At 36.3% G+C, this 13,802-nt stretch overlaps 1 protein-coding gene across 6 annotated transcripts in view; it reads right to left on the reverse strand.

The window, feature by feature from the left end:
- The window catches only part of Swt1 (SWT1 RNA endoribonuclease homolog), a 71,235-nt gene that overhangs the window by 17,462 nt on the left and 39,971 nt on the right, over positions 1–13,802 (reverse strand). For all 6 annotated transcript variants that reach the window (XM_048356904.1, XM_048356903.1, XM_048356905.1 and 3 more), the window contains 2 exons: positions 9,786–9,973; positions 5,109–5,243 (listed from right to left, as the gene is read on the reverse strand). In XM_048356904.1, the coding sequence (XP_048212861.1) occupies positions 5,109–5,243; positions 9,786–9,973 (323 nt within the window). The remainder of the gene's footprint in view (positions 1–5,108; positions 5,244–9,785; positions 9,974–13,802) is intronic.

Raw genomic sequence — 13,802 nt, forward strand, 5'->3', positions numbered from 1 at the left:
ACTCTGGAAAGCAGTATGAAAGTTCCTTGAAAGACTAAACATGGAGCTTCCCATGACCCACCAATCCCACTCCTGGGCATCTATCCAATTGGCCACAAACCAGGCCACACTAAGGCTACCAGCACAACCATGTTCATTGTAGTATTGTTTACCACAGCTAAGATATGGAATCAACCCAGATGCCTGTCATTGGATGAATAGATCAAGAGAATGTGGTATGTGTGTAAATGTGTGTGTGTGTGTGTATAGTGGAATTCTATGCTTTCATCAGAAAGAATGGCATTAGCCCAATCATGAGGAAATGGAAAGTGTTGGAAAAACTTATACTAAGTGAAGTAAGCCAGACCCCCCAAAACATAGGCTGAATGGTTTCCCTCATTGTAATAATTAGAATGTGCCTACAAATCTACAAGTATAGTAAAAGATAAATAATTACACCTGGACATGATTAATTAAACATAAGTCGAATCATTCACATAGTGAGAACAAAGGAGAATATTCTTAAGAGAGAATTTCCTAAGAAGCTACTGAGCAAGGGCTGAATAGCTATGATACAAAATGTATGCTTATCAAAGGATCTCCAAGAAATGGGAGCAAAAGGTTTTTTTTTATTGTATTGTTTGAGGTTCTTTTTTCTTTGTTTCTTTGGTTTATCTCTTTCTGTCACTGTCTTTGATTTCTGTACCCTTTGTCTTGTACATAAGTTTAACTGATTTGGGGAAGGGAAGGGAAGGAAAAGCACCGAATCAGTGGGACCAAGGGTGAACCAATTCAGTGGTGAAACCCACTAGACATTTTGGAAATGAACTACACAATTTGGGGAGGAAGAAAGTCAAGAGGGGAAAAACAGAGAAAAGGGAGGTTGACACTGTTCAAAAGGAAATGTACTCATTACTTGACTTATGTAACTGTAAACCCTTCTGAACATCATCTTAACAATAAATTCTTTTAAAAAAATAAAAGCTCAGGACAGTGCCTAGGCTCAGAGTGCATACAATCACTCACACATATATGTGTGCATATGTGTGTATATATATGTATATATATATATATGCTAACTCAGTTTTTAAGTAAGATTTTTAAAATTCAAGTAAGACTTTCTTTCTATTTAGGAAAAATTAATGGTAAAGATCTAGAGCTCTCACTGTAGCCCACTCTGTTAGTAAAGTTTTATATTAGTATAATAGCAAAATAGCTTTTGAGAATGTAAAAAAAAATTTTTTAACTTAAGCAATTTATGGGGCCATGGCTGTAGCTCAGTGGTAGACTGCTGTCTCTCCACATGCATGAAAACCTGAATCATATCTGAACACTATATGAAGTAACATGTATAATTCATTATTTTAAATCATATTTATATTCTCTATAGTTAAGAAATAGGTCATGGCTTAACATTAGTATCCAATTAAGCATAGGAATATCATTTATTCAGTACTTATTAATTACCAATACTAATTGCTGATTACAAATGATATCTCAGTTAAATCTCTACAATTTGATAAAGCCACTGTAGTAAACTCCATTTTACATATTAGGAAACAAGCACAAAAACATTAATTAACCTTTTACCAGCAGAGCTGGGAGGGATGGGAGGGAAAAACTGGGAGTGAGGAAAGGGGTGACATTGTCCAAAAAGAAAAGTACTCTTTACCTGACTTATGTAACTAATTATAATACTTAAGGCAGAGGTGATAAATCAGTGAAACCAAGATTCAAGTTCATATCATTCTGACCCTCAAAACTCTTCTCATTTTAATGAAATGTCATGCCTGGATAATACCATCAGATTACAATTTTTTAGTAAGAATTAAAATGTACTATGGCAATGAATGAAAATTTGTTAAATTCAACAATACAGAGATACTCACTTGGAAAAAAGTGCTTTTATGGCACTTTTTTTGCTATTTATTACAAGCATAATTAGAATTCAATGTTTTCTATATTTTGGTGCAATCAGTTATGTAAATGGAAAGATTTATCATCTTCAGATTATAAAGTGTCAAATAAAAAATTTTTTAAATGATATATTTTGTTTTCCCTTCAGAGACAGAAATGTATGAATTAGTTGTACAATCACATTAGATGTAAGAACTTTTGGGTAGTTTAGTCTTCTGCATGTAGCCAAGGCTGACCATGAACTCAAAAATGTAGCCCAAACTAGCCTTGAACCTTTCATCTTCCAGCATCAGCCTCTCCAGTGCAATTAAAGGTATTCTTGTTTTATTTGAAACAGCATCTCACTATGGAGTATATGTTGGCTTTGGATTCACTGTGTCCTTAAATTTCAGCTGGCCTTAAATTTACCATTCCTTTATGTTTGTTTCCCATTGCTGGGATTGCAGGCATGTGCCACCACTGACCACTTTAGAAAAATATATTTCTGAGAATAGTCCTAGGGATTGAACTTGTGGCCTCATATCTACCAGCCAATCACTCTACCACTTGAGTCATACCCCAGGGATCCAGCTTTGTAAATTTTTATTCTTGTTCTCAGCCACCTTGTTTCAAACCATTTGTTCCCATTACATGATCCTGACAGCAATATCACCACATATATTTCTATTTTCTGCTTTTAATATCCATCTTTGTAACTTCTGAGGGTGGAGATAAGACCATTAATTAACAGAAACCCTTTAGAGATCTCCTTTTCAACCAAGAGGAACACGATCTTTTCTCAGAAAAGGAAAAGATAAGGACTATGGGCTCAATTCCCAGCAACAGTAACAACAGAAACAAGCCAGGCACTGGTGGCTCATGCCTGTAATCTTGGCTACTCAGAAGGTTGAGACTTGAGAATCACAGTTTGAAGCCAGCCCAGGCAGGAAAGTCTGTGAGACTCTTAATAATTATCAAAAACCCCCACAAGTGCAGCTATGGCTTAAAGTGGTATAGGGCTAATCCTTGAGCAAAACAGCTCAGGGATAGCACCAGGCCCCAAGACTAGCAAAAGAAAACTGCGGGGGCGGGGGGTGGAGGTGGGGGTGGAGTGGGGTGGGGGAGAGTTAAAGGTAGATAAAGATAGAAAAGGGCAAACTTAGAAAAGCAAGTGAAAAGGATGAAAGTTCTTCTAAGGCAGATTAAGAAAATAAGTTTTCAGTTATATATTCTTTAAAAAATCAAGTTTAGAAAATTTCTAAAGTTCTATAGAATGAAAAAACAAGCTTTTTTGTTTTTTAGTCAGAAAGTTTAGTGTATTTAGGTGGAGGTTCTCTAGAATCATTTTGCCAATAAACTATGGGCCCTGGGCAATGATCTCTCTCTGATCCTCCTTTCCCATGTGAAGAGACAGATAGTATTTCTGATAGGATATGATATGACTCAAATAAGATCACATAGTTAAACTTCTGATAGCACAGTGCCTGATATACACTAAGTGCTTAATGATTGTCAGTTAACATTTTATTAAAATTACCATTATGAATAGTGTTAGGATAAGGCAGAATGCAAGATACCTTGGGATGTAAGAGACCGATCCTACCTTCATGAGGCTCATTTGAGAGCAGAAATAAAATGTTGACAAATAATTATAATCAGAGGTCATATGTGCTAAGAATGTTAAAGATGTAACAGGTATTCAAAGGAATATGAATATTTCTACAAGGACTAATTGGAAAAGTGTGGGTGGAACAGAAATCCCTGAACTGGGACTCAACAAGTAAGATTTTACAAGCAGGGAAGTTAAGAAGTCATTCTAGGCTCTGAGAGGAGATTTTGTCAAAGTTCACCAGTAAGACTGTATAGAGCCTTGAAAATCAGAAATAAACTAATCTGGCTAATTTACAAACTATACATAGGTAATTGTAAGAACAAAAAACTGTGTTAGAACCAAATAGTAGAAAAACTTGACTGCCAGATTAAAAAGGCTATATTTGAATCAATGAACAAAGGGAGAAAAATGAATGTCTTTTTAATAAAAGAATAAATCAGACAGCAAAAATATGATTTAAGGAGAAGTCTAAACATTAGTAAGATAACAAGTAAGTAACAAAACAATAAATGACAATGGTAGCTAAGTACTTATACACTACTTTCCAGATACTGTTCTTAGTGTTTTGCATACATTACTTCATCCCTTCTTAACTGGTCCACATGTCAAACCACACCAGGTTATAATGGTGAAGTGTCCAGAGGATGGAACCAGAGTTCCAAATTAGGGAAAGATAGTCTTATTTGTTGGCTTTCCAAGGAGTTGAAGACAATGCATTTATATATGTCCAGTTAGTTGGCTAATAGGTTGTATTATGCACCCAATTAACTTCATCAAATGAATAATGGTTTCAAAGATTCCAGCAAAAAACCCAAGGATTAAAGGTAGTAATAATACCGCAACAAAATGCAATCAATAAAACATGGCAAAACTCATGCCCGTATTTTCAGTTTGAACTTTTATGAGGCTTCTTGGTAGATAAACTAAAAATGATCTTGCAAGATCCTTCAAAAATTAACCCCCCAAGTAAGAACAAAATTAAAATAGACATTAAAGGACATGATATTCATCAAGGTAGATTTGTCCCCTTGGCCATTTCTCCAACTACATTAGCATCTTATATCTATGAGGATTACCCTTAATCTAGAGCCAGTATGTAACAATCACCTAAAACATGGAAGTAGATTACTTTATCATACAGGCACCATGATTCACGGAGATAGGTAACTTTGGAGAAGGCTGCCCAATGAGTATTTTATCTTGCATTTTAACAGTGTGCAAAAAATGATCACACTTAATTGATATTATCAAAAAGACTGAAATTAAATCTTTTAACTATCATTAGTAATCAAAGCTACAGTTTAATTATTTTGTTTGTCTTGGACCAAGAATTAAGTCAGGGAAAATGTCAAAAATAATAAATTAATAGGCCTGATGTGGTAGCACATATTTATCATTCAGCTAGTCACCAAAAGAAAAAAGGAAGATTGTGGGTTAAGGCCAGACTGAGCAAAAGTTTTTAAGAATCCATCTCAAAAAATAAGCTAAGCATAGTGGTACAGGCGAGAAAGTTAAATCTAAAAGTCCTTTGTTTATTAACTAGAAGATTCCTAGGAAATCTGAAAAATACTAATAGAAAAATAATTTAAAACTGAAGCCTTAAAACTAATACAGGGTTTACCTCTGAATTCCTTCAAGAATATCCTTCACAGCTGCCATTAACTTTTGAAGATATATAAATGCTTCTTCAAATGATGCTATTTTTGGAGGAGTGATCACAGCTGAACTAGAGCCCAATCTTTGAAATACATCTGTGCTAAAATAGAAAAAAATGTTTATAAGTACATTGTACATTGAGTATTTCAATTATTTCCACCACCAGTGTATAAAAATGATGACATAATTATATCTCTTGAAATACTAATCTATTTAAGTTAGAAATGAAAAAGATGGTAACATGAAAATCAGAGCCAACATTCATGCAAGGGATCTAGGTCAGACACAATGCAGTTCTAAACTAAAATGTAAAAGTTGTGTAGATAATGCCCTATTATAATAGGCCATAAAGGATGGCTAGTAATATTATCAATGTACATTCAAGTAAGCACTCAAGAACAAAAATACAATGTACATAGTGTAATCATTACGTGTGCTTGACCCATACGTGTGCAAAGCTGATGTGGATCTGAGCGTGCGTGAAGGAAAAAAGCTGCTAACTCTCAGTAGGCCCAACATTCAGGTTCAACAGCTGGTGAGTATTACTGTAGGTTGTTGTTTTTTCCTGTCAAATTGCTACTTTCTTCTATTTTGGAAGACAAAAGCATTTCCATTTCAACAGTTTGTCAGCTTTATTAAAATGAAGCAGATCTACAGTTTGGGGGCAAAATTATAAAATTAAATGTGTAGGTAACCTATTTATATACTGCTATTAAGTATTTTTTTGAAGAGAGATATGAAAAAGAAGCTATTACCTACATGAAATATATATTTAAAGATTTTTTTCATTCTGGATGCCAGGAATATAAGAAAAAGCAGATATATTTAACCACAACATACTGTGATTAATCAAACAGCACAAATTTCATTTCATGGAGTTTTATCTGTTGATGTTGATTTAAACTATCACTTGGTTTTACCATGTGGGAACATAAGTTACGTGGTCAAAAGTGGTCAAAGTGTAAAAATTTTGAACTAATGTTGATTCAAGTTGTGTTGTCTTATTTGTCTTTTCAAAGTGCTGCCAGTTGAAAAGGGAAGCATTATGTTTACAAATCTGTTTTGAAATGTTTGCCAAAATGTTGGTAGTATCTTTAATAAAGATGTTTGTCTCCAGCATCCCCCCTCAAAAAAGACAAAAATATGAAAAAATTTGAAACAAAATTTATTCTGGAAATTCTATTTCAAGAAAGCTATCATAAATAAATCATAATTCACAATCAGATAAAAAAGTAATATTTTGGCTGGGAATGTGGCTTAGTGGCAGAGTGCTTGCTAGCACACATGAAGCCCTGGGTTGATTCCTCAGCACCACATAAACAGAAAAGCCAGAGTGGCACTGTGGCTCAAGAGGTAGAATGCTAGCCTTGAGCAAAAAGAAGCCAGGGACAGTGCTTAGGCCCTGAGTCCAAGCTCCAGGACTGGCCAAAAAAATTTTAAAAAACACCCAAAACTTGAATCATTCAGAATACAAAGTACTTAATCCAAGTTCCTCATAATTTAAAAAAACAATAAAAACCTGACTTGAGGTGCTATTAAGTGCACAACTGATTAATAAATCACAGGGCTAGAAGCTAGCATATTATATATATATATATATATACTTATACAAAAGTGCTAATAACTTCATATTATGCATAAATCCTATGAACCCTCCCAATGAGCACTTTTACATGAAGGGCCAAAGCATACTGTGTGGAGTAAGTCCTACATTGATTCTGGTGTACAACCAGCTTGTGAAGCAATGAAGTAGACTTAAATAAGTAGACACTGATAAGAAAACACAAGCATTTTCCATTTACTAAAATGCTATTGCCCCAAAAGAACCCAAAACCCTCTAGAAAACAAGAAGAATGCATAAATATTATAGACTAACTCTGAGTTGCATAAGGCACTCAAAAGTTTTCTAAGTGAACATTATGTGGAAAATGAACTATGGAACTTGTGGGCAGAGACAGGAGGGAGAAACTGAGGGAAAGAGAAGGAAGAAGTGACATTTTCCAAAAAGAATTATACTCTGTATCTCACTTATGAAATGATAATCCCTCTGTATAACACGTTAGTAATAACAATAAAAACTTTTCTAAGTGAAATAAAAACTAAAATATCTTGGAACTGACTTTAGTGCATTTCTTTTGTGTTGGTGGTAGTTGTAGGGCTTGAACTCAGGGCCTAAGCGCTATCACTGAGCTCTTTTGCTCAAAGCTAAGACTCCATCACTTTGAGCCACAGCTCTACTTCTGATTTTCTAGTAATTAGTTGGAGATAAAACTCTCATGGACTTTCCTGCCCAGGCTGGCTTTGAACCACCAGCCCTGGATCTCAGCCTCCTGAGTAGCTAGGATTATAGGCATGAGCTACCCAGCGCCAGGTGTATATTTCATTCTTCTTCTTCTTCTTTTTGGTGCCAGTTCTGAGGCTTGAACTCAGGGCCTGGGCACTGTACCTGAGCTTCTTTTTGCTCAAAGCTAACACTATCACTTGAGCGACGGCGCCACTTCCAGCCTTTTCTGTTTATGTGGTACTGAGGAATCGAACCCAGGACTTCACGCATGCTAGGCAAGTACTCTTAACAATAAGCCACATTCCCAGCCCCTGTATTTCATTCTTAAATTAGTGAAACTTTTACATAAAAATATAAATTTATAAATAATATCTTCTTTAGTGTACATGTCAAGCAAAGGTAGTTCTTTAGTATGATAAGCTAGCTAGCCAAATGACAGCCTAAGTCTGTTGAAAAGAATATAGCCAAGGACTAAAAGTCAGACCCAAATAAAAAAAGCTGACATGGCAATTGCTCACAGGTGTTTACAGTGCTGCTATGTTCTGCTGCCTGTGTAAGCACTTAAAAAGTGGCAATAATCCCATGACCCTGAACAAAAATCAAAATTATATTAGTTTGATAAAATTAGATTATGTAAAAATTCTAAGGGGTTGGAGGTATGGCTCTAGTTATAGAGCTCCAGCCAATGAGTGAAAGCAAGTCTCAGATACCAAGTTCGAGTCCTGCTCTCAGACAATTAAAAAAAAAATGAAGATCTGAAACTTGAGGAGAAATATATATGGGAATAGTCATCTATGCAGATTAATAAAAATCAGTGGCTTTACATTATTTTGTAAACTACTCTAGCAGCAGCCTATTTTTAAAACTGTTTGATTCTGTTCTATTCTTATACTATGCTATTCTGCTTGACCAAATCTAAGTGTAATTTCATTGGTTTTGACACATATAGGCAATGCTTCTCAGCCAAGTTTACATATGAATCCTGGAGACTATTCTAAATGTATTCTCAGCTTCACTTTAGTCCTTCTGAATCTAGATTTCTAGAAATAGATCTTAAGCTATATACATTTTAGAAAACTTGTCTGAAGTGTTAGCAGGAGAGTGCAGCTACTCATATACTATTTTTTTTTTTTTTTGCCAGCCCTGGGCCTTGGACTCAGGGCCTAAGCACTGTCTCTGGCTTCTTTTTGCTCAAGGCTAGCACTCTGCCACTTGAGCCACAGTGCCCCTCCTGGCCATTTTCTATGTACGTGGTGCTGGGGAATTGAACCCAGGGCTTCATGTATACGGGGCAAGTACTGTTACCACTATTCCCAGCCCCACTCATATATTATTGATAGAAGAACAATCCTTCATCTGGAAAAGTCATCCTCTTCCATCAAGTGTGCAGCTTGGAGAGGGACGTACATGAATTGGTTTAGGGCCAAATGAACATCGGTAATCAATATCAATGGGATGACAGATGTCCCAGTTAGCTCACCCATGTGTGTGTGTGTGTGTGTGTGTGTGATCATATAGGTAACATAGATCTTGTATCATATACCAAATATATCTCACATATATGTAATACACACACACACACACACACACACACAGATGTTGGGGTTCACCCTTGGCCTTGAGGGGGAAGGGCATTGGAGAACGCGCCTGAGATGCCGCCCTTCCCCCAGCCCTGGGGAATGCAGAAGCAGGCCACATTTCTCTGGGTCCAGAACCAGAAGAACCGGCTTTGCGAACAGCCCCCCCAACTTTCTCGCCAGCCCATGTGCCCCCAGTCTCACGGGTTTTCACCCCTGGCGTGGCGCTTTCCAAGTGACGTTAGCTCATGAGGGGGTCCTATGGCAAGCTCACCAGCCTATCAGCGTTCTGGCCGATCACGCTTCTCTCGTCCCTTCCTACCATTAGCCTTTGCCCTGCCCTAATAAATCAGATTGCTCACGAAGTGTCTCCGAGATCCGCGCACGCCTGGCTTTCTTCACGGGTAAGGAGGTGGGTAAAGTAATCTCCTACGGCCCCGTGCACCTGAGGTCTTTCCTGAACCCCCCACTCCACCCTGGCCTTACCTGTGGGTCGGGTGACCAGGAGAGAGGGTGAGAAAGGGAGCTGTTAGAGCAGAGCAGAGCCTGTATCTCCGCGCCAGGGGAGGCGACCAGAGCCCGGCAACTTGGCGCCCAACGTGGGGCACACACACACTAAGCATTACTGTTCCTAAGGTACTAATTTGATAAAAGGCCCCCAGTAAGACAATCTAGCACAATAAACTCGTAAGCTAAATGTTGTTTCATAAATAACAGTAATAATGAAAACCCTAAGAAAATAAATCGGTAAGGAGTTAAAATACACTTTGCAATTTAATACCTGTCCTGATATATTGTAATCCAAACAGTCTCTAGGATAGACCAGATTTCTTGATGCCTGTTGGGCTGGGGAAGGTGAGATCCTGAGAAAACAGTGATTTCTTGGTTATGAAACTTCATCAAAGATGTATCTTCCTGCTCAGTATTTATTGTGGTTTTTGGAGAATACGATTTAAGTTTTGTCTTGGCCTAGGGAAAGAAGAATTAGATAAAATGTACTAATACTTCAATAGCTAATGAGTAAAACAGAATGCCCACTGTGCTAATAAATGTTAGCTTTCTGGGAAATGCTTGCAATTCTTATTCTTTGATTATGTATAGAGTATTCCCAGAAGTAGAGCTAGAATAGATACTTTCCTTTTCTGTTAAAGCAAGTAGTAGTTCCAATCCATTTATTATAGTGACCTTTCTAAGTTAACATGCTAATGTTAATATACTATTATTTGATCATTTTTACACAAATAGTATTGAACTAGAGACAGTACAGAAAATTAAATAGGCAGAGTCAAGCTCCATGCATTGTACACTTGATATGTCACATTCATTATAATTTTAAACGAAACACTGCCAATACTAATGTGGGTTAATACACTGAACATATCACATATGACACTGGAAATGCAACAAAACATGTTTAAAGTATATTTGTGCCTGTTTACAAACTTAAAAAAGGTACAAGAAGATATCCACAAGGAAATAGACAATGCAGTAAAAAGAATGGCCAACAAAAAGTATTAAGAATATATCTAATCAGGAAAGCAACTCCATTTGCAAAACCCTAGGAATTAACCAAGGATTTGAAGGATTTCTACAGTGAAAGCTATAACAATTTGAAGAAGACATAAAGAGTGGAAAGACCTTCCATTCTTCTGGATTTTCAAAGTTAATATATCATGAAAATGGCAACACTGCCCAAAGCAATCTCTAAATTCAATGCAAGGCCCATCCAAATTCTAACATCATTCTTTAATGAGACAGAGAAACAATCCAAAAATTTATATGGAATCACACAAGGCAACAAGTCACAAAAGTGATCCTGAGCAGAAAAAGTAGTGTTGGAGGAATAACAATACAAAACTTCAAACCTACAGACAAAACAAGACTCAGACCAATGGAACCGAAGACCCAGGAATAAAACCACAAAATTATAGCCATCTAATATTCCATAAGGAAGCCACAAAAAGGCTGGAAGAAAGACAACCTCTTTAACAAATGACAGTAGCAAAACTGGATACCCACATGCCAAAAACTGAAAATGGATCCTTAAAATCACCTTGCACCAGCATCAATTCAGAAAGGCCCACAGACCTCAATGTAAGACATGAAACCATAAAACTATTACAGGAAGGAGTAGGAGAAACATTAGGACTTGTAGGCACTGGTAGGAATTTTCTGAATAAACACGCAGAAGCACAGCAAATCAAAGAAAGACTTGATAAACAGGGCTGCATCGAATTAAACGTTTCTACATGGCAAAGGACATACCCAACAAGGTAAAATGACAGCCTAAAAAAATGGCAGCCTACAAAAATGGAAGATTTTTGCCAGCTGTACAAAACAGACAATGGCTTAATAGCCATAATATGCAGGAAGTTTAAAAAATTAAATCCTCAAAAAACCAGCAACCCAATTAATAAATAATTAATAAGCTAAAAAGAGACTTCTTAGATGAAGTGAAAATGGCTAATAGATATATGAAGAAATGGTCAATATCTATGGCTATAAAGGAAATGCAAATCAAAGCAACACTGAGATTCTATATCACCTTAGAATAGTCATTATCAAGAAAACTAACAATAACACATGTTGCAAAGGATATAGCCAAGAGAACCCTTATTACACTGGTGATGGGAATGTCAGCTTGTTCAACCACACTGGAAAGCAGTATGGAGGTTACTCAAAAACTAAACACAGAGCTTCTCTATGACCCAGAAATTCCAGTCCTGGGCATAATCCAATAGAGCACAAACAAGATACCATAAAGCTACCAGTACAACCATGTTCACTGTAGCACTATTCATCATTGTCAAAATATGGAATCAGCCCAGATGTTCTTCATTGGATGAACAGATCAAGAAAATGTGTTATATATACACAATGGAATTTTATTCATCCATTAGAAAGAACGATATTATACCATTTGTAAAAAAATGAAAAGATCTGGGAAAAAATTATGTTAAGTGAACTAAGTCAGGCACAGAGAGACAAAGGCTGCACATTTTCCCTCATCTGTAGAAGCTAGAATTAGCTTATAAACATATATGTTGGGTGTTAGGCAAGTGTATGTAAATATACTAGTTGAAATACAGTAGATTCAAAGCAGATTTCAAATAGTATAATTATTTAGAAAGGCTAAGTCAAAGTTCGACTAAATAAACACCAGGAAACAGGTACTCAAAAGGGGTGGGTTTGAAACAAAAATTGATAAAATAGAAAAAAATTTGCATTATGAGTTTTTTTTTGTTTTTTTTTTTTGCCAGTCCTGGGCCTTGGACTCAGGGCCTGAGCACTATCCCTGGCTTCTTTTTTTCTTTTTTTTGCTCATGGCTAGCACTCTGCCACTTGAGCTACAGCGCCACTTCTGGCCGTTTTCTATATATGTGGTGCTGGGGAATCGAACCCAGGGCTTCATGCATATGATGCAAGCACTCTTGCCATTAGGCCATATGCCCAGCCCTGCATTATGAGTTTTAAAACTTAGTTTGGGAACTTGGCTTTGCAGTAACATGCTTTATGAATTTGGGTAGAATCACTCCATTTCTCTAGGGTTAGGTTTCCACACTGATAATAAGATGATTTCAGATGTTAGCTTTGCTGGGTGCTGGAGGCTCACACATATTTTCCTAGCTACTTGGGAGGATGAGATCTGATTCAAAGCCAAGCCAGGAAGAAAGATCTGTGAGACTCCAATCACCAATTAACCAGCAAAAAAAAAAAAAAAGAGTTGGTAGACCTAGAGTCCTGAGTGGAAAACACTAAAGGACAGCAACCAGGCCTGTGTTCAAGCCCCAGCACTGACAAGACAGAACAAAACAAAAACAAACAAAAACTCTTAGTTTCATAGGTCACTAATTTTGCTTTTAAATTACAAAAATAAAAGTTATGATACTATTAAAAAGTATTCCTAAGACCAATATCAACTTTCTATCAGCACAATTAACTTTATGACTATCCAATGAAAGAGATAACTAAACACAATCTAATGAAACACAAACCCCATGAAACAGATACTGTAATTCAGATTTTATAACAGAGGAAACAGACATAGAAAAGCTAAATAACTCGTGCAATGTCACTCAGATGGTATGAGGCATGAAAAGGATTTGGCCTTCAGTGATCTATAAATGAAGTCATGATTTCTTGCCAACTATAAAAGTAAATATGACATTTATCTTCTAATTCAGGAAGCAAAAAATAAAAACTTGATGCCTACCATTTTTGCCCATTAAAGCTAGAATTTAATTAATATATATCAAAATCTGTTGTATAATTTTAATATATTTTAATATGTTTCACTTTAATATACATTTTAATATATTTATAAGTGTGATTTGAACTCAGGGTCCAGGTGCAGACTGAGCTTCTTTTGCTCAAGGCTAGTAGTGTTCTATCACTTGAGCCACTTCTGAATTTTTTTGTAGTTTATTGGAGATAAAAGCCTCATAGACTTTCCTACCACAGCTGGCTTCCGATTTCAGTTTCCTGAGTAACTAGGATTATATGCACTAGTCAGTAATCAACCACTAATATAGGTATGAAGGTCATTGAAAATTTTAACTCAGTTTATTCTCACAACAATTCTAAGGCAGGGTATATCATTTTATAGAAGAGACTTAAGATTCAGAGAACAAATAACCAGGCTAAAAACACAGGTCAAAATTGTTGTCAAAATATTTTTATGACTCAGTAAGGTTTCAGAGAGTATATGCATATTTTAAAACATCTTCTACATGGTTATTTTTGTTTTTTGGTGCTGATCCTGGGACTTGAACTCAGGGCCTAGACCCTGTGTCTGAGC

The sequence above is a fragment of the Perognathus longimembris genome, chromosome 11 (assembly GCF_023159225.1).
Source record: "Perognathus longimembris pacificus isolate PPM17 chromosome 11, ASM2315922v1, whole genome shotgun sequence".
Classification (NCBI taxonomy): domain Eukaryota; kingdom Metazoa; phylum Chordata; class Mammalia; order Rodentia; family Heteromyidae; genus Perognathus; species Perognathus longimembris.